Source organism: Gopherus evgoodei, chromosome 9, assembly GCF_007399415.2.
Source record: "Gopherus evgoodei ecotype Sinaloan lineage chromosome 9, rGopEvg1_v1.p, whole genome shotgun sequence".
NCBI classification, from domain to species: domain Eukaryota; kingdom Metazoa; phylum Chordata; order Testudines; family Testudinidae; genus Gopherus; species Gopherus evgoodei.
In genome coordinates, this window is record NC_044330.1 from 71,657,341 (window position 1) to 71,682,805 (window position 25,465).

A 25,465-nucleotide genomic window follows, 5' to 3' on the forward strand; every position below is an offset into this window, starting at 1 on the left:
AAAGATCAAATCTATGCCATGAACTAATAATTTATAGAATGACAGTGCTGATACTTAGGATACAAGAAATCCAAACAGAAGTATTTCATGTTAGCAAGTAGCTGAAACAGGTCAATTGTATATCTTAAAAATGGTTAAAATATATCGTTGGTAAACAATAAGAAAATTTGCTACACTGTTTCGTGTGGGCCTCACTTTCTAATAGTGATTAGAAAACAATAACATTCTTGCATGCTGGTACAGAAGTGCACCTACTTTTGTGTGTGTACATGAAAATATCAGTGCAAATCATGTCCCGATTTTTGCTCATGCACTTAGTTGCACAGATATCTTTGTAGGTACGTGCAAAACTGGAGTTGTGATAGTGTACACACGTGAGTATGGACTGTGGACTTCCGCTATTTGAAACTGAGTCCCAGTAAAATTTTAGTCATGTTTTAGACAACAGTATAACAACAACAGGAATGTAAATAATGGTTAGAGTAGCAGAACTCAGCCTATAGTACTAGGGACAATTTTAGCTTACTTTGCAACAGATTCAAATATGTGAATATATATCATGAGTGAAATCACACTTAACATTTTTATCTTGGATAATGAAGCATATGACTATATGGCATTTCACCTCCTGCCCAGTCCTGTCACAGATTTTTAATGCTTTATCCCCAAATTCTTACCACATGCAGGGTGGAGTTTTGCAAGGCAGGTATAACAAAACAAAGCTGCATCACTACATTGAACCATGAAGTATAGAGAAAGTCTAAATTACATCTGACTGCCATAGATTTTTGGCTGGACAATAGAAACATTCATTTTTATATACACAAATGTATTTAAGAAAGTACACTAGTATAAAAAGCGTAATGAAATGCAGAATTGTAAGTATGTGCAAAGCAACCAGAAAGAATGAATATAAAAGCTCCTTTTTGTTACAGGTAAGTATCTGTTTTGATTCTAGAATTAGTGACATAAATCTTGTAACAACAATATAAAAAGGCCATTTAAAACTAGGTCAAGTAAGTCAAATCTTTCTGTGTAATCTTCCTCTGTTTAAATATCGCTACAGAAGGAAAATACAACTGTTGCCATTATTTATGATTTTACAGGTGTCCATGTGACCCTGTTGTATTAGGCTGTAAAAAAGTGTTGCTTTACAATGTAAATAAAAAAGTTGCAAAATTATTTTTACTCTTTCTTTCTGAGTCAAAGGCCTCCAAATTACCACATCATAAGTTTCCTCTATCCTCAACATGCTCTGTCTGAAGACTTGCCACACCGGGTCCTGAAGACCCCCAACCTCCTTTCTAGTTGTAACTACTTGTTTGGGTTTATTTCAGCTTCTAACTCCCCCTTCTTCCTTTCCAACGGCTACAAACCTGGCACACATCAATATGAAGAACAACTTTGCCCCTTAAAATGAAAGCTATGCTAATTTTGCACATTCAAATAATGTTAAATTAGTATAAGTTACACTAAGGTATAAGGTAAATTGGTAATGAAACAGATGCAATTGATGCAACCATTGGCATTGAAATCAATGGAAAATAAGCAACTAGGTGCTTTTGCAAACCTCTGTCAGAATCTATCAGCTTCGTTAAGCACCTAAATATCTTCAAAAATCCGGCCCTATGTGAACCTGCCCAAGGTTACGGAGGAAGTCTGCGGCAAAGCCAAGAATCAACCAGTAACTCCAAGTCCAGTACCCTAACGACGAGACCATCCTTTCTTGTTCTGTTCTGATATTGACTTCATAGTCAAGTCAGTTTTGATCTATAAATATCTCAGTCTCAGCTTACTTGCTGACTGTGCAACTAAAATCATAGCACATGCCCTATTCCATTTATAGTAATAACCTATGTTGCTAGTATTGTATTTAGTATACTCAAATTACAGCGTATTCATATTTCAGCTCATTTCAGACCCATAATTTTTCTTCATTCAAATCCCTATGAAAATTCATTTCTTGCATAAACCCCACAAAATCTGACCCACATCAGATGCCCTCTGCACCCTAACTGTACCGATTTCTGACCAAAACCACAAAGAAATCTAGAAGATCCCTCTACTGTGTTCCCTAATGGGGCTGCCTGGTTCTTTCGTTTAGATGTAAGCTATTTGGGGTAGGGCCTGTCGTTAATTTCTGTCTTTTACAGTGGCAAATATACTGTCAATTGCTGTTAACAACTACTTTTGTTTGGTCATTACTGTCTGCATTCATAACGTGCGGTTCTAACTACTGGGATTTTTGATCATGGTCTACTCTGGTGCGATTTTTTAGCTTGCAAGATTTCTATTGTTGAGTCCTATTCTATTTGCAGCTTAAAACTCAATTTTGTAGTTGCTGTTCTTAACTTACTTTGTCTCTGTATGCCAGTGAAGATGAATTACCATTTATTTTTAACAAATAAGTTCTTTAGCTATTTATAATCGTGCGCTTTTATTCTGAAAGATTTATTAGAATAAAATAACAAAGGCAGTTTAGTTGCAGTGCTGCTACTGTGGATCTACATCATTATCAGAGAACTCAATGGCAGCAGAGATGTGTTACAGCTAGGATTTCAGCAGTACTTTGGCAATTGGGCTCGTTACCCATAAAATACCAGTAAAGATAGGGAACAAAGTACCTGTAAAATGTTAATGTTCACATATTACAGACATAAATCTGCTTTAAGCCATAGGATGGGCATTTAGGAGATGCTGCTATGGATATTGTGCAGGTATGATACATTAATGCAGTTTCCAACAGCCTTTTAGATGAAGAACAAACCCATTGGCTGATATGGAAGTAATGTTCAAAAGTTCTAGAGTAACATTGTCCTGCCATCTGTAGCTAAAAGGCGGATGTGGAACCTCTGGGGAAGGGAGGGAGTGGGAAATCAAAGGAAGGAGGAAGAAAGTGGGAAACCGAGAAGAATTCTAACTGCTCTATTATCTGACTATGCCAAGACTAGAACTAAGTTAAATTTTTTGGCCTATTTTTTTCCCCAAAAAATTCTGAAATGCAGTTTCAGTAACACCAAATCAATTTACAAATTTGTGCTGGCTTTGCCAAATTGTTTTTGCAAGAAAGCAAAGAAACAAAAAAAACCCACTACCCTAAAAAATTCTGAAAGTAACAACATGTTTTCTTTCAACATTTCAAAATGACATTTGGATATTTGGTTTAAAACAAGTTTTTGTTTCAATGTTTCCTTTAATTTCATTAAAACAATTAAAATAGTTTGTTGTAATTGAAACAAATTGAAGCAAGAGGTTTTGATTTGTCAAAATGAACTATTTTGCTCAATCCAGATTGATTTTTTCAACTTTTTGATGCACAGAAAAAGTCAATTTCAATTTAACCTGAAACAATTTTTATTTTTGATATTTTTTGAATTGCTAGCAAACTGAAAAATCCATTATTTGCATAGCTCTAGAAAACACATCTGAAAGGACTACATCAAAAACACACAATAGTTGACTGAGAGGTTTTGCTATGTATGGTAAAGAATTAAATGAAATTAAGGGGGAAAACAGTCATAGCATTAGCTGCCTCAAGGAACTAAGGAGAAAACGAGACTCTTGGCTTATTGTGTGAATTTTTTAAGTTCATCTTGGTATGGGCTTGGATACTACAGTGATGGAGGACATTATAAAGATTAGGATGGACAGAGAAACAGATACCCAAAGTGGTATGCTCAGACTTCATGTATCATGTAGACAACTTCAGCTTTATTTACTGGGGAATGTAATTGGTGACCATGTAAAAGACAACAGACTGTGATTCTGAAGAGCTTTACCGAAGGATCTTAAAGTACCATAAGTATCTACTTTAACCAAGCTACAAATTGTCTTTGATATCTTTGGTGCCATTTGGAATTGAGGTGTAACCATAATTGCGAGCTGCAGTATATACTTTTGCAAGGAAACAAATCTAAAGAAAATCCCTTTGATAAGGGAAGAGGACGTAATTAGGTAGTGTTCATAAAACGTGGGAGATTTTGTCAAATGAGAGAGATGCAATTCAATTTCTAGCGCAGGATCCAGTCATTTTTGCAAATTTCAGACCAGAAGAGGAGGCTATACAAGACTGAAAGAGGTGGGTGATAGAAGTTGTTTGTAAATCCTACAAGCAATGGGCCAGTGTTGGTTACATCTATTGCGTTTTCACACATCCAAACCTGGCCACTAGTAAAGAGAGACGTTGCAAAGATGACAGAAGAAATATTATGGTGGCTTTAAATGTCAATCTGTGTATAATCATACAAATTAAACATTCAGTCATGGTGGCAAATCAAATTAATTGAAGCATGAGCAGAATGAAAGGAAAGATTTTGATTAACAGCCCTGTGGGAGACCTGAGACAACCTATTTAGCGGAGCAACCAATGGATAGGACATTAAGAGCTGCCGAGTGGACAGAATGGACCAAGAAAGAGTTTTACTTAAGCTAACTAACAGGGCTTGGCAGGAGAGGTTTAGCTAAAATGAACTGTGCCAAAAGCCGTTCTGATGTCTCTTAGCACACATGCAAAAAGCATATTAATGTAAGCATATATGTACAAACACTTCTGAAGTTAAACAACAAAAACAGCTTGGTCTGCTGGTTTATTTGTCTGGCTCTATAGAAGCGATGTTATTATTAGTCACAATGCAATAGTGAATATCAGCTGGGGGCTATGGTTATTTTGGAAATTCACAGCCTCTTATTTAACACAAAGCCCATAAGACAGATGAGCTTTTGATGCCTCATCTGTTTTTGGTCTGATAAATGCTTTTTCTAGAATAGAAAATTAAACAATTTTCTTTAGTTTTTTCCCCTAAATAAAGCAACTAATATGAAATTTATAAAAGAATAATCATGCAAATGCAATGTGCAAAATGCTTTTTTAGATACATTTAATGATTTGGGATCAGTTGTATTTCAGGGGGCGTGTTTTTTATGCCTCACAAAAACAATTCAAGAGGAAGTAAATATCAGACTGTTTTTGTGCCGAAAAAGATGGATGTTGCTCTTGCATGCACCATAAACCTTGTGAGATGAAGGAGCCTTCCACGTTTGGTTGGTTTTCCCAGTAGTAAATACTAAGCACTAAATCATAAGTTTTATCACTAAAAGATTATCCATGTGTCTTGCAAAATAAACTAAAGGAATTAATTTTGAATTAGTTTTATAATGCACAGTTAGGAATGTGGTGCAGTACAATAATGTAATATATAAAAGGATAAAATATGAGGCTCCATCTGAAGGGCAACAGCTTCCAGGACCAAAGAAAATCCTTTGTCTTGTAAATAAAATTATACTATTACATAAATTATTTTAATTTGAATTTGGGATTTCCCATCCTAGAATACAGTGTTTTTCATATAAAACATTTTAAAATGTTAAAAACCACTATAATACAGGAAAAATACAGCTTGATGAGCAACTTTTAGCCATAGAAATATTTCTACCTATATCATCCTTAAGATGTTTCCCCTACTACACAATATGTCCCGTTTGTTTTATATGCAGTCAAAACAAAGTGAATATGAACACACCTCGAGTTTTAGGGCACTGGTAAAAGCCTAAAAACATACAGCTTCCTTCACAAAAATTTGCCACTTCTGTCTCCACTATGTCAGCTTAGTATTCTCACTTCTGAAGCTGACACCACTTGGGATGCCTGCACCTTTCATAAATGCTGAAAATCTGGAAACATGGCATTTCCCCTCAACTGCATGCAGCTTTTTGAAAAAAATAGTTTCCCCAAACTTGGCTAAGATGGAAAGCATTGCTATTCTGCAGTGCTGACATTGCTGAAAAGATCAGTGTTTCTTGGAGAATTTTCGAATTCCAGTAGTCTGCCTTCTGAGATGGCACAGTTTATACTGAATTGCATGAAATCTTGAGAAAGTTTTATGTTCTTACAGAATTCTATTACCTGTAGATTATTATTATTCAAGTGAAGGAAAGTCAGAACTTGCCCTGCATTACTTTCAGTGAAGGAAGACAGCATTGCTAATGGATGCAAAGTAGCTGTGGAGCCAGGCTGTTAACAGAGGTTAGGAGGGTTTCATGTTGAAGTAAAATGCCCAGATACGTAGCTTATTGTGTACTCTGGTTTTACAAGCCACATATTTGCCCATTCTACTCCAATATGAAGTCTTCTTAACCTCCACCATGGCCAGATTCACTCATTTTAAAGATCACAGTTGCAAAGGGAAGAGAATGGAAGGAGTATTGCTGCCTCCACATTATCATGCCTTCATCTTAAGAGGTCCGGAGTATATATTGACAGAGGGGTGAAACAAGGCTGGGGGGATTGTTCTTCTCCCAATATCAAGATTTGTGAAAAAAAAATTAATGCTGAGTTTATCATACTACCCACTTTCCCCCTCTGCACTGTGGAACCCCACCTTGTAGTAGGTTCTAGGTCCAACTGGAGCTGAAGAGGGCAGAGAGCCAACAGGGTGCAAAGAGCCTGTGTGTGGCTGGCCCTGTACCTTCAAAATCTTAGGTTTAGAAGGCAGAACTGCCACTGGTTCCATTGGAAATGGGACAAACCCTGTTTCTCTGATGGAGGAATTCCAGGGAAGTTTCTCAAGTGGAAACTTGCTGAATTTTTCTGCCCTCACACAGGAGTAGCCTGCCTGTTGGGAAAATCTGTCTCAGAAAATAGTACAAAGTAAAGGAAAAGGACAAACCTCAAGGTTAAAAAACAGTTACCACAAAAAGCACTTCCCAAAAGGGCAAAAAAGCCAGGCACTGTCAACAGGAAAGCAAACAAGCAATCAGAAACATAAAGTAATTACTATAATAGGAAAAAATGTAACGGTTTAAATCTTCTGACTGGATGCTATACTGTAACCCTGTACTGCTTCTTGAAAAAGATAATCCCCTACATCATCCATTGACATTAGTTCTAGAATTTAAAGCATTTATTCCAACTGAACTGCAACAGTGTTTTGCCTCCAGCATACTGTTCTGCCTCAGAAATGAAAAAGTGATTTAGATTTCTTGAGCTCTGGGCCACTGAGGGCTGGATATTGCCCCCAAAGCTCAGCCTACCCATTGAAGGGCAAGATAAATGCCAGCAAAATACAGGCAAGCAAATTTTATTTATTTATTTATTTAAGGGACAGATGGGACGGCATATGGGTTCAAACTACTGTAGAGACTCCACGTCTAAAAATTTCAAAATAAGAATATATGAACTTGGAGGAGGATTGGGAAACTGTCTCAATATACATGGGACTTGGGAAATCTGGTCAGAAATCTGTTACACCAGGAGGGGGAGGAAATGAAGCTAAACAGTGAGGTCCTGAAAAGCTTTGCAGCTCAAGATAGTGTAATATTTGCACAACTTCAAATGGTCCATTATATGGCAGCACATGTAAACAACATACAGAGAGGGTAAAATAAGCTCCATCACACATATTTTGTTCCAGAAGTGCAGAGGAATGTAAATGTAATGCCACACTCCATGGTGGATGAGCATACTGTGTCAACAAGGGCAGCCTGGCTTGTCGCTGTTTGACAGCATAAGGTGTGGAGACATGATGGCTCTGTCTTGACTGATACAACACAGATTAGGAAAAGATAGATAGCATGTGAACCAGACTGTAAACATTTCCAACTCCTTAGCCGTTTTAATTGATTTTCTATCTACGGACACTATAATTGAGACGAGCAAATGAAAATGAATCAAACTAATAAAAACATAGCTGTTAAAAGTAAATATAATAAAGCAGTAACAGGTAATGACTTTAGAGCTTGTGTTCCTAGATATGTAAGTGGCAGTTCGCAGTGAAACAGCATTGGAAAATGCATTGTTTTTTAGCTTGATTTTAGAAGAAAGGTGACCAACTGACCTACAAATCAATGTCTGTGGTATTCTGTTGAATTTAAGGATCACATTATGTACCATCTAGACATATAGGTCATCATGATTAGCTCTTATTCTTACTTGATAAGGTACTCTAAACGAATGAATAGATATTTTTTTTGGTAAATTACAAAGAAGCTACTGTACATGTCCACTTTAACATAGTTATGGAAAAAGGCAAATATTAAAAAGGAGATAAGGATATATGAACTTAATTTATTCCTCACCCACCAGTTAAAACTAAGTTGAAAATTGAATAACCAATTTAACACTGAGATGGTATTCAACTATTTGAGTTCAACCCCTCATTGCTTCTAAATTCCCTCAAAAACAAGATTATTAATTCCTCTAGACAGAAAATCAAGATTTAATGAACATCTGACAGCCCTTAGGAATTACAAAGTAACTGTAGATGATAGTTCAGACAAAATAAAGTGCTTTTACATATATAGAGAAAAAACATTATGAAGAATAATGAATGAATAGCAAATGTTAGTTTAGACATTTCCTTTGGCACGAGTGACAAAATTTTTATCTGGAAAAGCTGATGAAATGCAGGACAAAAATGTGTTTCAAAATGTTCAACAAGAAGAGGCTACGAACATGAAAGAATTTATACTGTTTTTGCTGAACCCATCTTAGCAAAAAAACCCAAAAACCAAACAAAAAAACCAACAACCAACCACCACCCAACAAACCACCCTTAAAGTGTCTTAGTAAGAAGAATACATGAACATAATTTTAACCCAATGAATCAGTCAAATATAATAAAGTCCAGTTTGGGGGAAAGTCACTGTTCAAGATCAAGCAGTCAGTCTGTACAGCAAGGTGCCCCTTGAACTAAAACAGTTAAGTAATGTCTTTTTGCACATTTTATAGGAAAACTGACTTCTAGTTGGTAAAAGTGACATGGACTAAGTTTTCAGGAAGGCTTTCAGATAGGCTCCATAGGGAAATAACATCAAAACTAAAATTGATGTAGAAAAATGAAGATGCAGAAACTGTACAACATGTGCATTGATTTATTCCCCCCTTGCCTTCTCTCTGCTTGAAGAAATATTTTACAACAAACTAAGAGCAAGCCACTAGTAATGCATTTCTATATTACATTGCTTATAATACTATGTAATTTTAATACTTGTTGTTCTAAAAAACAGTTAAAAATAACAAGCATGTTCACTGCTGATTCTCTGGTTGTTGAAAATAGTATATTAGGGATGGAAACATTTTTCTGCTTCCCCCTCTCCTCTCCACCACCACCTTGCACTTAGAATAGGAAATAACTTTGATACATCAGATACTGGGAAAAGCTGATTTTTGCAATGCAAACCACTGTTATGAGATATTAATGTTGCTAACTATGCTGCACAGTAAAGATAACAAGTGAACGGAGAGACAGAGTACAGCCTAGATATAACCTAGCACTAATAAGAGTATTTTTAAAGCCCCCATGTCAAAGACCCTCCATCCTTTCTTACAATCAGTTAAATTAAGTTGGACATTCCTCTAAGGAATCATGTTTCTGTCCCTCCCCAAAATCTCAAGGCCTATTCTTGGTAGCATGAAGACGACGGGAGTGAAACCTTTATATTTGCCTTAAAGTACCCTTTTCTTACTAGTGCTTTTGTGTCCTATTTTACATAAGTGGTAGTAATTTCCCATTTAAGTGAACTTTTTGTTACTGACATTGAACAAAGGGTCCATATATTACTATAATATTCTATGGTCACTTCTGTCACCTCCTATTTTCCTTTATGCAGTTTATCACTGCCTTTTCATTTTCTCTTGTTCTCGTTTTGTCTCTCTGGTCTTAAGTGGATTGTGAAAAATGGACTGAAAGGGTTAAAGAGCTGGCTTTGTACCTCCATTAGAGCTTCTCTGAGTTGGGACCCTCCTCCCAGCTTTTTACAGTACTTCTCTGTATTCCCTCATAATGATCCCACTAGCTTCTCTAAAACCTATATGATCACTATTTTAAATGTGCTAAATGTAAATGTCACAATGAAAAGTGCTGAGCTGAGTATCTTTGGAAGTATACAAGCGGATTGGTACCCTTGTGGAAAGTAATTCACTCTCTTCCCTTTCTCTTGCCTTGACGCAGTATTTTTTTTTCTTCTCTATCTCCTGTTTCCAATGCAACGTAACAAATTTGGTACTGAATACCTGTCCTGAAGTGTCATGGACAATTAGGGAGTTGTGTTAATGATAATTATTAATCATATAATTTTACGTTTTGTATCAGTGAGAAAAAAGGTGTTTTATTTTTCTCATCTCAGTTGTTATTGTCCCTTCAACAACATTATGAGCTTGGTATTTTAAAAAACACTGACAGACATATTACCATAAAGTCAAAGTAATTATACAATCAGCTGAAAGAATTCATGAAAAAGGGAAAGAAATGTGTTGTGATTCCATTCCAGATGTTGGAAGACCAGCCATGGAGGCAGTGGTGTGGATCTGTGGGCACAGGAGCACATGTCTTAGTGGCCTTGAGGGTTGGCAATTGGGGTCCAGTGATGGGGCGAGTCTGCGTTAGCATGGAAGGAGAAGCATGTTATTGGACCGGCTGGTGTCACTGCTGTGCCTATCAGGAGTCAATGTCATGATGTGGCACACACTGGAAATCACTATTTGGGAACGTATAAAGGGGTTAAATTCCTGCCCAGAACAAGAGACTTAATGCATGTCTGATAACACAGATCTGCATCAACACAGGGTCTGGCTGGGAGCCGTGCTGTGCCACCTGGGTGGACAAGGCACGACAGATGCTAACGGGGGTGGCCAAATCCCTTGGGGTCAAAAAAGGCTCAGCAATTTGGGCATCCTGGGGCACCAAATTATTCAGGGAGGACGGGGTTCTCCTGTAAAGCTTTGGAGCCCATTTGTTTTTGACAATATAAAAGGGGGGCTGTAATAGATGTCTGGGAACTCGACTGGGTGTGGGGAGGAGGCAGCCAAGCTAATTGCTTGTGCCTCCTTGTGGCAGATTTCCAGTGCAGGTACTCCATACGAAAGGTCTACAGTGACCAGATAAATGGCTTGGAAAAGGACTTTAAAAGAGATGTTCATTAAAGGAACGAACGGTAGGTGGTTAGGGCTCCTGTGATTAATACGGCACAGAGTTAACCCCCTGTTATAGCCCGTCTTAATCCTCCTACAAGGAGGCAGGGATGGATGGCAAGGCCCCAGCAACAGATTTACTGGAAGGACCTGGATGGAAAAAAAAGAGGGAGAGCTGGTTAAAGCCCCCCAGGTAACTACAGAATAAATATGGGATTACCTATGCTATACACTTTTATCTGCTGGGTAGTCCCTTGACATCTAATAATTAAGTTGCGGCCTGATTAAACCCATGTCAAATGTCTCCTGTCCTTCTATCGGTATAGCCAGACAATGATCCCACTAGCTTTTATAAAAACTACTTGATCACTATTTTAAATGTGCTGTATTTAAATGCCACAATGAAAAGTGCTGAGTATTCTCGGATGTATATAAACGGATTGGTACCCTTGTGGAAAGTAATTAACTCTCTTTTCTTTCTCTTGCCTTGACGCAGTATTTTTCTCTGCTCTTTCTTCTATATCCAATGCAACATTACAAATTTGGTACTGAAGTGTCATGGACAATTAGGGAATTGTGTTGATAATAATTAATTATTAATCATATAATTTTACTTTTTGTATCAGTGAGAAAAAAGGTGCTTTATTTTTCTCATCTCAGTTGTTATCGTTCCTGCAGCAACATTATAAGCTTGGTAGTTTAAGAAAGAAACACTGACAGACATATTAACATAAGGTCAAAATAATTATATGATCAGTTGGAAAAATTAATGGAAAAGGAAAATAAATGTTGAAAAAAAGGCCACCAAATGTAAAGGGTCTACAGTTGATGAATATCACAGGCATTATGAAGGACACAACCTCTCCATTTCTGGAGGCCGTTCCCAATGAGGCTGTTAAAATCCATTGCTTATAGGCTGCCTTTATAGCTAACTATTATTAGTTAAGTACTTGCCTTCTGAGATGCTATTCTCAACTTTAATGTTCTGTAATATGTGCAGTCTGAGACCCAGAGACATTGGTATTTTGCCCTTTCTTACACAGCTGTGTAATGGGGAATATTCCTATAGTTATATATTTCTTGCTGGTATTAAGTAGGTAAGAAGCATCTTTATTTGTTTTCGACATCCTTAAATGTAATGTGTTTATTAATTTTTATTGTAAAGAAAATACAGTTAAAAATGAGATAAACAAGTGGTCTAAAACCATGATAAAGGCAACTGCTACCTCAGTTAACCTCAGCTGGGTGTTAATTATTAGGGAATCAAACCGAAGCTATTGCAAATCAATCAGGGCTGTCGATTAATCGCAGTTAACTCATGTGATTAACTCAAAAAAATTACTCATGATTAATCACAGTTTTAATAGCATTGTTAAATAGAATACCAATTGAAATGTATTAAATATTGCTGATGTTTTTCACATTTTCAAATATATTGATTTCAATTACAACACAAAATGCAAAGTGTACTCTACTTACTTTATATTAATATTTTTGATTAAATATTTGTACTGTAAAATGATAAACAAAAGAAACAGTATTTTTCAATTCACCTCGTACAAGTACTGTAGTTCAAGCTCTTTACCATGGAAGTGCAACAATGCAAAACTTTAGAGCCTACAAGTCCACTCAGTCCTACTTCTCGTTCAGCCAATTGTTAAAACAAACAAGTATGTTTACATTTACAAGAGATAATGCTGCCCACTTCTTATTTACAATGTCACCAGAAACTGAGAGCAGGCATTTGCATGGGACGTTTGTAGCCAGCATTGCAAGGTATTTACGTGCCAGATATGGTAAACATTCATATGCCCTTTAATGCTTTGGCCACCATTCCAGAGGACATGCTTCCATGTTGATGATGCTCATTAATTAAATTTGTGACTGAAGTCCTTGGGGGAGAATTGTATATCTCCAGCTCTATTTTACCCCATTCTGCCATATATTTCATGTTATAGTAATCTTGGATGATGACTTAGCACATGTTGTTCATTTTAAGAACACTTTCGCTGCAGATCTGACAAAATGCAAAGAAGGTAACAATGTGAGATTTCTAAAATAGCTACAGCACTCGACCAAAGATTTAAGAATCTGAAGTGCCTTCCAAAATCTGAGAGCGAGGAGGTGTGGAACATGCTTTCAGAAGTCTTAAAAGAGCAACACTCCGATGTGGAAATTACGGAACCCAAACCACCAAAAAAGAAAATCAATCTTCTGCTGGTGGCATCTGACTCAGGTTATTGAAATGAACTTGTGTCAGTCCGCACTGCTTTGGATTGTTTTCAAGCAGAACCCGTCATCAATATGGCTGCATGTCCGCTAGAATGGTGGTTGAAGCATGAAGGGACATCTGAATCTTTAGCACATATGAAATGTAAACATCTTGTAAATGTAAACCTCTTGTGATGCTGACTACAACTGTGCCATGAGAACACCTGTTCTCACTTTCAGGTGAGAGGCAGCATTATCTCCTGCAAATGTAAACAAACTTGTTTGTCTCAGTGACTGGCTGACCAAGAAGTAGGACTGAGTGGACTTGTAGGCTCTAAAGTCTTACATTGGTTTATTGTTGAATGCAGTTATATTTTTGTACAAAATTCTACATTTGTAAGTTCGACTTTCATGATAAGGAGATTGCACTACAGTACCTGTATTACACAAATTGAAAAATATTATTTCTTTTGTTTTTTACAGTGCAAATATTTGTAAACAAAAATTATAAATTTGAGCACTGTAATTAAAATCAATATATTTGAAAATGTAGAAAACATCCCAAAATATTTAAATAAATGGTATTTTATTATTGTTTTAAAGTGTGATTAATTGTGTGATTAATCATGATTAGTTTTTTATAATTGCAGGAGTAATTTTTTTAATTGCTTGCCAGCCCTAAAATCAATTTCCAGTAGAAATCCAAAATTTCTCAGTGATTGATTTAGTATTATCTTGTTAGACAAAAACATGCTCTAAATTAAAGCTGCAAAAGGTGACTATGTAATCCACAGTTTCAGAGTGATTAATAACAAATGTATTGACATTTCTTGCTTATTAAACAGGTAGAAATGGACAACAGATGGCTCATCCTCTCTGGACCTCCATGAAGAATATATGACCTGAAGTTCACATGGCAAAATCCTAACCATGCAGCCCCACTGATGATAGTTTTGGAAAAGGCTGTGAATTGTATCACCCCAAGAGGAAGAAAAGTGCTACTCTGACAGCAATTTCCAGCAAGGGAAACCTAGGTTAAAGGCAGTACAGGAGTAGAGTAACAGCCATAATCTACTAGAGAGGCGGTTGGGAGCTTTGAAGTGCACAGAGTATCAGTACAAAAGTTTACCCTGAATAAATGAATATCAAATTAAACTCCAAGAAAATATCTGAGGCAGGATCTGTGTAAGAGCAAATAGTAACCCAGTCTAGCTAAAGAAATGCATTATGTAAGAGTACATATGTCCTAAACAGACATTCTTATATATTATGCTCTACCACTCTGAATTAAGGCCCCCTTGCAAGGGCATGTGCAGCTGGATTTACGGGAGCTGCAAAAGGGGTATTTTTGGTACAAAGCCCATCTTTATGGGGGCTCCCAGACTGTGAACAGGTTAAAGGCAGGATCAGAAGAGCAAAAGAGGCACATGGATTGTAAGCTTTTTGGGACAGAGATTTTGTCACTCTCTTTGAAGACCACCAATTCATTTTTGGAATAACACACTACATATATTTAGAATAAGTCTTCACTGAAGCAACTCTACAGACATTAGGCATGGGGCAGGGAGGGCAACTCCTCAAGATCGAGCCCAGCTACTGTAGCTAGGCACTGGGATGAACATTTGGCCCTAAGAGAAATTAATGTTTCATTTAACAGGATGCAAAATTAACGAATTAAATAAAAAGAAAAAGAAAAGAAAGAGAGCTTAATTACAAAGGGTTCCAAAAGGCAAAGTAGCCTACAGACTACACCTGAATAACTAGCATTCTCCTATAGAATATTTGTTCACTTAGGTTAATTTTGATTTGTGACTACTTCATGACTTTTTGCAGAGACCAAACCTGGTATATAACTTTTTATCAGAGTTGTTATTAATTGAGAACAGATCTTGCATCATTATACAACTCATTTACTCTGATTAAACAACTAAATATTATTAAATTTAGTGGAATATAAATACTGTTCCTAAACAACCTGGACAGAGTAGAGAACATTTGTTCCCTGTGAATTACGAACTTTAGCCTAATTAGTACACATGAAGATCTTACTTGCCAGTGATATGTAATGTCAAAATGAAACACCATAGCCCTCTCTGAAGTTAAAATTTACAGGATTTTGTTTTTGTTCCTGTAAAAAAATGGTCCACATTTTTAATATTTGAAAGGCTTCTGATTTTTATATCATGCTAAAAAAAATAGCTTTCAGAGAGTAGGCCTCTGTTAACACACCTATTGTACCAACTGTAGACCAAAATCCTGCACCTCAAAGAAAAACACACAATGTATTAACATCATTCCTTTCTACAATTAAATCTACAACAGAATGTGCATAAAGAGTGGATTCTGAAACCTAAGTAAATAGACTGAAAAGTGAGAAATCAAGCTGGACGATGTTTTAGGAAAAAAGTTGAAATACGAGCAACTTGTAATTTCATGTTTAGTTTTCTGATTTTGCCTTGGGATGGTACAATCAGTGGTGTAAGTTAGGGACTCTTTGGTTGCTTTGTATTTATCGATATATGCTCCAAGAAAAGTGTCTCAAAGAGGTGCTACTAAAAGGTCATGCACATTAAGGGCAGGGTCAAAGGGTCCACCAGTACATGGATCCTCTCAGCCACACCAGGCTGGGATGCCCATAGTTTACTTTGACCACTAGGTTGAAGTCATCTCCATAAAGTGGCTCTGCAGCCTCTCCATGGGCTTGTGGGTAGACAGCCCACAAACCCCATCACAGGCATTTACCTTGTTCCTGCATTATCTATTCAGGCTGGGTGTTGGGTTGAGGATGTAAAGGAAGATATGGCTGCACTGTTAGGAGGAGCAGACAGGAAGAATGTTTGGAAATTTTCCCATAGTCCTTTATCCACCACATCCTTATGAGCTGGGGAAACTGCACTTAAAGGATACAAACTGGAAAACCTTTGACTTTCAGTCTGTCTCATATAAAGCAGCTGGGAGTGATAAATACTGGAGCTATTTAATTCTATAATTGTTTTTTTTCCTTAATTCTATTACTCTTGTATAAAATACACTATTACACTATTTGAAGAAAATACACTATGCAAAATTGTATGCAGTGTTGTTGGTCCCAAGATACTGAAGAAAAAGGTAGTTTTCTTTGCATAATGTGAAAAAGAGAAGCTTTCAAGCTTACACAGACCTGAAGAAGACTTAAAGAGAGCTCTGTGTAAGCTCGAAAGCTGGTCTCTCTCACCAACAGAAGTTGGTCCAATAAAAGATATTACCTCACCCCCTTGTCGTACTCGGCAAAGTAAACTTGTATTGTATTACTGAGTATGTCTTGAATAAAATATGCGGCCCCATAGCACTCTGGGCACTGCTGAATAAGATACAACTGTGTCTATAAACAGATTCAATGAAGGGAGGCTTTTATGACATGTTTTTATCTAACTGGGGAGTTAATAACAGAACAAGGATGGTGGGAAGGAAGGGGAAGAGAAAAACACATAACTATGGCGCTAACATCTGAGAATGATCATGTTTCACTTTTAATATAACTGGAATTCAGAAACTGTGCAATAGGGAGTACTTCTTTTTCTCAGTGTACATTTGCTAAGTTACAGTGCAGTGATATCTGGGTTTCAATGAGAGAATAAAATTAAAGACTGGCTGATTAAATGCAGCTTTTACAAGCAACATGCATTTTCATAGAATCACAGAATATCAGGGTTGGAAGGGACCTCAGGAGGTCATCTAGTCCAACCCCCTGCTCAAAGCTCAATCCACAACTAAATCATCCCAGCCAGGGCTCTGTCAAGTCTGACCTTACAAAGCTTTAAGAAAGGAGATTCCACCACCTCTCTAGGTAACCCATTCCAGTGCTTCGCCACCCTCCTAGTGAAAAAGATTTTCCTGATATCCAACCTAAACCTCCCTCACTGCAACTTGAGACCATTACTCCTTGTTCTGTCATCAGGTACCACTGAGAACAGTCTAGATCCATCCTTTTTGGAACCCCCTTTTCAGGTAGTTGAAAGCAGCTATCAAATCCCCCCTCATTCTTCTCTTCTACACCCTAAACAATCCCAGTTCCCTCAGACTCTCCTAATAATTCCTATAAGTTTATGCTGCCCTCTGCTGGACTCAGATTTCTAATTTTTCCACATCCTTCTTGTAGTGTGGGGCCCAAAACTGGGCACAGGTCGCCAGACGTGACCTCACCAATGTTGAACAGAGGGGAATGATCATGTCCCTCGATCTTCTGGCAATGCCCTTACTTATACAACCCAAAATGCCATTAGCCTTCTTGGCAACAAGGGCACACTGTTGACTCATATCCAGCTTCTCGTCCACTGTAATTCCTAGGTCCTTTTCTGCAGAACTAGCCATTCAGTCCCTAGTTTGTAGCAGTGCATGGGATTCTTCCATCCTAAGTGCAGGACTCTGCACTTGTCCGTGTTGAACATCATCAGATTTCTGTTGGCCCAATCCTCTAATTTGTCTAGGTCCCTCTGTATCCTATCCCTACCCTCCAGCATATCTACCACTCCTCCCAGTTTAGTGTCATCTGCAAACTTGCTGAGGGTGCAGTCTACGCCATCCTCCAGAACATTAATGAGGGTCTTGAACAAAACCGGCCCGAGGACCAACCCTTGGGGCACTCCGATACCAGCTGTCAACTAGACATGGAGCCATTGATCACTACCTGTTGAGCTGGACGATCTAGCCAGCTTTCTATTAATCTTATAGTCCATTCATCCAGTCCATACGTCTTTAACTTGCTGGCAAGAATACTGTGGAAGACCGTATCAAAAACTTTGCTAAAGTCAAGGAACAACATGTCCACTGTTTTCCCCCCATCCACAGACCCAGTTATCTCCTCATAGAAGGCAATTAGGTTAGTCAGGCATGATTTTCCCTTGGTGAATCCATGCTGACTGTTCCTGATCACTTTCCTCTCCTCTAAGTGCTTCAGAATTGATTCCTTTAGGACCTGCTCCATGATTTTTCCAGGGACTGAGGTGAGGCTGACTGGCCTGTAGTTCCCCAGATTCTCCTTCTTCCCTTTTTTAAAGATGGCCACTACATTAGCCTTTTTCCAGTCATGCGGGACCTCCCCCGATCGCCATGAGTTTTCAAAGATAATGGCCAATGGCTCTGCAGTCACAGCCGCCAACTCCTTTAGCAGCTTTGGATGCAATGCATCCGGCCCCATGGATTTGTGCTCGTACAGCTTTTCTAAATAGTCCTGAACCACTTCTTTCCCCACAGAGGGCTGGTCACCTCCTCCCTATGCTGTGCTGCGCAGTGCAGTAGTCTGGGAGCTGACCTTGTTTGTGAAGACAGAATCAAAAAAAAGCACTGAGTACATTAGCTTTTTCTACATCCTCTGTCACTAGGTTGCCTCCCTCAGGTCCACCTTTCAAAACCAGCTCTGAATCAACTAATAGTGGGTAGCTTGCCTTGATAGGTAGTTTATAGATGAATGCAGTGAGATAGGAATCAAACCACAAAGGGAAACTCAATTGTATTTATCTTCACTTTTGATTTTATTTGAGAGAGGATTTCTGGCTACCACAGTGTCCTCCTCTATTTGTCTCTGTATAATGTACACAAGATATACTTGATTAATGAACTGATTAGCAAGTTCTTTAATTACTTTTCAGTAGTTTTGTTTATTATTGCAGACACAAAAAGAGTCCTTATAGTAGTGATTCTCAACTCTGTGTCTTGGGAAGGAGACACACATTATGGCATTTATCTCTGCAATGAAGGGCTTAGATATTTAAAATAAAAATATGATACAATGTAATCACCATATCTTCCAGCTCTGTCTTTGGTAACTAGATAAAAGTTGCCAGACTATTAACAGTATTAATAAATTCTGAGGTGATATTATCTAGTTATCAAAGGCAAACAAACAGTTTACGAGCAAACCACAGTAACTACAAAAAAGAGTCAATAACCAAAAGTAATTAAGTTTTTTAGCTATAAATAACATTCCAAAATCACCAATAAGATTCCATCTCTGTATCCATTGGTGCAAAAATAGCAGTGAACTTGTTCTCCCTTTAGAAACCACCATTTGTTTTAGAGGTATGGGGGTAACACTTGGAGGAAAAAAAAAAAGAGACATACATTGTCACACATGTTCAGCAATTGCTTTTATGCGCTTTGGTGTGAAATGGCTGTAAGCAAAAGGAGAATCATGCCCTTTGCGAATAGAGGAAAATATCATGAAGATAGTCTCTGATGAAAATAACCACATTCATTGAATGGAGATACCCAAATAATAGTGCCTGTTTCTAAACATTCTTTTGGACAAACCTTTCTTAAGTTCTAATATGTATTTATTTAGCTATCTGAGGTTTAACCACCAATCGCTATAGTTTTCTTTTGAGAAAATCTGAACACCCTGAAATAGAAAATGGCATTTCAAGGGATGCTGAAGAAAGAGGGAACCTCCCAAGGACACAGGTAAGATTTCTTCCATGGGATTCCTGCAAAAACATATCAAAGCATTAATTGCCAAACACAAAACATTTCAGTATGACAATTTGACAAAGCCTTTAAAAGAATATGCTGAAGGTAATCTTTTTGGAGGATTTTTGTGGGCATATGTATATGTATTCTAAAGATCAGTAACACATCCATTGGTTTCTTTCTTTTATCGTGACTTGGACACATCTGGGTCAGGGAAAATAAAGCTCACTGCTACGTGAACTGTTGAAGAGAGTGCTTTTGCTTTCTCCACATAATACTAAAGTGTCAATGTTTGTGCTATATGATGGATATTAGAGAAAGTAACTATAGTTTTTTTAGCCATGAAGTTGCTCATTCACATTACCAAATATCTTAAGTTCTAGCTGCTTTGTCCTAAAATTTCTCCATCTCCAGAATGTTTTGTTTGAACGTGATCTCCTGAGAGACTGGAATGCATATTCTAGTAACAGCTGTCTAGTGTAGATCTCTTATCAGTTCCTGTTAAGGAAAATTTAACATTACATACAGAGGTTGAAGTAAGTGGTGGTTAAAAGTTAACATTTGTAATTCCACATTCAGGAAGGAGAAAGAAAGGGGCACCCAGAGCCCTGGCGTAAGGTGGTTGCAGAGAGTCCTTGAAATTGAGGGAAATTGAGTTTGTGGGGCTGGAGTAAGGCAGAATGGAGGAACACAGTGTGAAATGAGCTCAGCTTACAGAAGCAATTAACTGTGCGACCTTTTTGTTTAAGTGTGTCTCACTTTTTTTGTATCTTGAAACAGTGCTGTCACATCTGGGTCACTGGAAAAACTACAGCAGATTTAAGATTGCACAATGTTTTTCATGTAATTTCTTATATTATCAGGACGGGCTTCTCTGATTTAAAAATATTTCTGCGTGATTTCAAATTCAATGCACACTTCTTATGATACATTGTCCAATTCACTTAACTTCTCCTAAACGTGCCTGGAAGGTAATAGTAAGGTAGCTGGAACCTGGAATGTCCAGTCCAGGTGAGCCCTAGTTTGGTGTAATTAGGAGGGTGGGGCTACCCCTGAGAATCTTAAATGACAGACAACCAAAGACAAGAGGAAGCTGAGAATTTAGAAGCCAGAGACAGAGAATCCAGAGGAAGCAGGGAGTTCACAACCCAGAGTTCAGGAGAAGAGCAGAGCTGGGCTGAGGGCTTCAGGAAGGGGATGCCTCTGAAGGAGGGAGCGGTCAGGGTTCCCTAGTTGAGCAGCAAGCCACATCAGGCTGGTAAAGTAGAAGACAGTCAGAGGCTCCACTACAGTCTAGACAGGCATGGCCAGATAGGTCTGAAGGCTGACAGCGCCAGTGGGAGATGCCCACTGCTCTCTGAACTGGAGAACTGGAGCCAGAGGACTAGAAAAGACTGAGGAATGATAGAAGGGTAAGCCTGTTAATGTTTCTGGGTGATAGCTAGAACCAGACCTGAGGATGAAATGGGGCGGAGAAGCACCCGAGCTGGAGGGGCTGGAATGTGTGGTGAGAGATGCTAAAACTGCACCAGAGAGCTGGGATGTGGTGACAGACGCTGGAGCCAAAAGGGGGAGCTGGGGTGTGGCAAGAGACCCCCAAGTGTACATGGTGAGCTGATGAACTGCTGGGACTTTAAAGAGTGAAAGTACTGTTTGGACTGTGCTGGGAAACTCTAGATTTGTCACAAAATGGAAAATTGAGGCAAATACACCGGTTTTTGCAGGGCCTACCTCAGGAGGGCTCCCCAGGCAGCGGATGCTCTGTTACAGTATTAAAAAAAACACACAGTGATGAATTTGCTCTGAGTCCTGCCTGCAACTCCATATCACTGAACAGTAACAGAAGATTATTATTATTATATTATTATTATATATTATATTATTCATCACTGTGGGGTTTTTTTTGATTGTTTTCAAGGCTTTTTTCCCTAAAACATAAAACTTTTAATTTTTGATAGGCAATATTGACAAGTAAGGATGAAGACAGATATTACTGTGAAAAGAGGTTTCCCTTTGTGAAATATTTTTCTAATAAAAATAGATTTATTGAGCTTCTCTGCAAATAGTTTATAACAAAAAACTAAGTGTCTTGACACCTCTTACTGGGGAACATTAACTGGTCATCTGGTAGTTCTGAACACTCAAAATGAAGGACTAAATGTGAGAAGGGAACAGGAAGTAAATAAGAGTGGAAAAAAGAACAAGTAAAGAAAAAATGAGTATACAGAGACGAAGAGAAGAAAGAAGCAAAGAAGTAGAAAAAGGGAGATAAGTGAGAAATGGTGGGAAAAGGATGAGAAATATATAGGACAGAAGGAGTAAAAGTGATGGGATAGAAAAATGTAAATCTTTCTCTAAGAGGATGAAACATACTTTGTGATTCTATAGCAATGCTCAGGCATCACTTCTGGGCATTAAAGACTCAAAATTCAGCATTCAGATATGGAAACAGAATTCTAATATTCCTTATTCAGTGATAGCAGGGCTTACTTTTCCTGTCTCAGATTACAGGGTCAAACCCTAATTTAAATCTCTCTTGAAACACCAATCTTTCACTTTCAACTCTTTTTAAGTAAATATGACTGGACAGACTGTAAGTGGATGCACATCAAACTGAGTAAGCAGAGGAAAGAAAAATTCTTTTCACGGCTTCTTTACAGTCGGAAGCAGCAGTGGATAATAATATGTTAATTAACATAACATTAAATGTGTTTTCACTCTGCACAGACAAAAACTATTGTATTTAAAATTATGTCATACAGTCACAGTCAGGTGTTGAAATTTAATGCTTTTTATAATAAATCATTTAAGTTACTATAGGTTAACCATAACCAACTGTCAGGATTTTAAACACATCAGGTGATTTCTGGAACATCTGGTGGTCCCCTCTGGCTTCAAACTTGTCTACACTGAGTGATAATGTGTTTAATCTGATATTACTGAACACGTGACATTGTGTTATAACAGCGTAAAGGCGCCCCTATTGGGGAGTTCATATTAAAGGCTAAATAGGGAAAAGAAAGGGATTCATTAATTTAGGTGAAAAGTATGTAGTTTTGTCTCAGCAAGAAGCAACTTTGCCCTAACTGTACTTGTGGAAATATACACAATTTATGTGCATTGCTGCCACACTTTGCTGATACCACCCTCCCCTTTTCTTCTTTTTGACAATCATAGGATGCACAGGTTGGACAGAAGATAAAACAAAGTTCTTTTAAGGATGCACCTTCAATAGGAAAAAGGTGTGTTCTTAACTCAAGCTAATTAACTCAAATTAACTAACAGAAGATAAAATCCTAACAAAGACACAGTAGTTCATAGTTTACATGTGAGTTAGTAGGTCAAGGTAAAACCTAGGGTCTCCCAAATCTTCATCTTAACCTACTAACTCCTGAATCGAGGTCTAAGAAGCCCAGGGGCATGAAAGCAGCCTATTCTATTTTGATTTCAATTCTAATCATAACCCATTTTTGCACAAGTTATTCTCCATTTATTCATTTTACTATTCCAAATAGAAACCTGTGGTTTCACGCAGTACATAGTGTAAGGTGTCTAAACAATAAATTGTCAACCACCAAGAAGATATGAATTTAGCAAATTGCTTTTAAAAAAAAAGGAAAAATTAATGCAAATTGAGAAAGGAAAAAAAACCCCAGAGAAGAGGCTTTATGCATGAAGAAGTACAATTTGCATATCTGGGACTTCAACTCAGTAGCTTTTCCAATGCTTAATGACATAGCTGTGCCATACTAAAACCGTTGGCTCTCATTAGCCTGTGTTATATGACTTAGTATATTTTTCTTTAATTTCTTAAAATGAATGCAAAAATAATCAAATCAACTAGGATGGAAAATAGTTAAGTAATAGAGATAACACATCTCTACTTACTTATGAGAACATATAACGTTTGTCAAATTCATGTACACTTCTCAGACAAAAAAATAGTTTGTTCACTGAAAGGTCAAGTTTCTGTAGTAAATAACCTAATCTAAACCTACTGATATTGTTCCCCCATACCACAATATTTGAATGCTTAACAACCTTTAATATATTTTTCCTCGCAACATTTTTGTGGGCTAGGAGATTACTGTTATCTCCATTTTGGAGATGAAAGATTAAGGGAACAGACACACTATGGTAATTGCCCAGGAAGTCTGTGGCAAGGCAAGCAATGGAACTTAGATCTCTAGAATCCCAGGATAGCACCCTAAGCATTGGGCTAGCCTTCCTCTCAAATAATAAGAGTTAAAGAATTCAAATATTAAAAGTATGGAAGTCACAAAGTATTCCTTTTTCTTATATCTCCTATGTTCAGTGATTTACACGATAAGCATACAGAATTTTGCTTGACGTATTCAGAAAGAACTTTTACTGTGACCCAAAGGACATACTTTTGAACTTCTTCAATATATAGATAATTAATATGCATATATTCCACTATGGAAATATGTTAATAAGATTTATGTTGAAAGAACACGGCTAAACTTTTATTTCTTTAAATTGCTTGCATACAGTTTAATATTTACCATAACAATCTTAACTTTTAGCTAATGATTGTTTTTGCCCACAAATTGCTTATTTTAAAATGTGCAATACTATACAGTATTTGAAATGTAAATAGACTTCATAAATATTGATATTATAAAATTTCATGTGGATAAAATGAACAATGTAAATACAGTTTATAAATATTGATATTATAAAACTTCAGTAGATAAAATGGACTTCAGTTCATAAAATGTTCTGTGCACAGACCTATATACTCTGGAAAGACGCTGGATAGAAAACTTTATTTGAAAGGTGGCTAAAGTTTTCTATTGATTTTCATCTTCCTAGGGTGTTTTAGTCTTTATGCACTGTAACTTTTCTGTAGTTCCAAGCAGCTAGCATCTCATGTTCGGCTTATTAGAAGGTAAGCACACTCGTTTTGTCTCTCAATTTTAAGTGCCAGAGTTACCTCATGGAAAATTATAAACACTGATATTTGATGAATTGTTTTATTTGCTGGCTTTGATGCACCAGACAGAAGCATGAATAACAAATGATGCTAATAACTTTGTTCTTGTTTTTTAAAGACAGTGTATGCATGAGATTTTCTTTAGCTCTACATCTATTGTGACAAAGTTCCTCCTCTACCTTAGTGGGTCCTGCGCTTATTGGTGGATTTGTTCACCTCAGTGATCTTCTCCTCTTGTGGAACCCACAGTCTGGGTCAGCTCCTCCTGTGTCTGATCAGGAGTTGGGAGATTTGGGGGAACCCAGACCCTCTACTCCAGGTTCCAGCCTAGGGCCCTGTGGATCGCAGCTGTCTATAGTGCATCCTGTACCAGCTGCATGACAGCTACAACTCCCTGGGCTACTTCCCCATGGCCTCCTCCAAACACCTTCTTTATCCTCCCCCTCCTGGTGTCTGATAACGCTTGTCCTCCTCAATCCTCCAGCAGTACACTCTCTCACTCTCAGCTCCTTGCCTTCTTGCTCCCAGCTCCTCACACACGCTCCTTCTCCTCTGGCTCCTCCCTGCCTGACTGGAGTGAGCTCCTTTTTAAACCCAGGTGCCCTTATTAGCCTGCCTTGATTGGCTGCAGGTGTTCTAATTAAAGTAGCTATCTCTACTGCCTTCTAGAAAGATCTTAATTGGCACCAGGTGCCTTGATTAACCTGGAGCAACTGCCATTTGGTTACCAGGGTACTAGGGATTTGTTTAGCCTGGGGCTAACATACCTGTTTCTCAGTACTTTACTGTAGCCATCTGGCGTTGCCCCATCACACTATGTAAACTTTTTACATCAGAGTGATCCACCACAAACAACCCATGAGACACCGGTGCTAGGAATTTTTATTTAAAATGCTTAATTCCTTTCAACTCCTAAACTATTTTAATGATTTACTTCTAACTTTCTA

General features: G+C 37.7%; 1 protein-coding gene across 3 annotated transcripts in view; it reads right to left on the minus strand.

Annotated features, from left to right (window-relative positions):
* The window catches only part of DIAPH2 (diaphanous related formin 2), an 867,723-nt gene that overhangs the window by 35,101 nt on the left and 807,157 nt on the right, over positions 1-25,465 (minus strand). Inside the window, exon 28 of one of the 3 annotated variants that reach the window (XM_030576661.1) lies at positions 18,759-19,578. The exons of the other annotated variants lie outside the window; for them this stretch is intronic. Within the exon in view, the coding sequence (XP_030432521.1) occupies positions 19,514-19,578 (65 nt within the window). The 3' untranslated portion in view covers positions 18,759-19,513. Of the gene's footprint in view, positions 1-18,758; positions 19,579-25,465 lie in introns of those variants that run through there. 3 annotated transcript variants of the gene reach the window in all.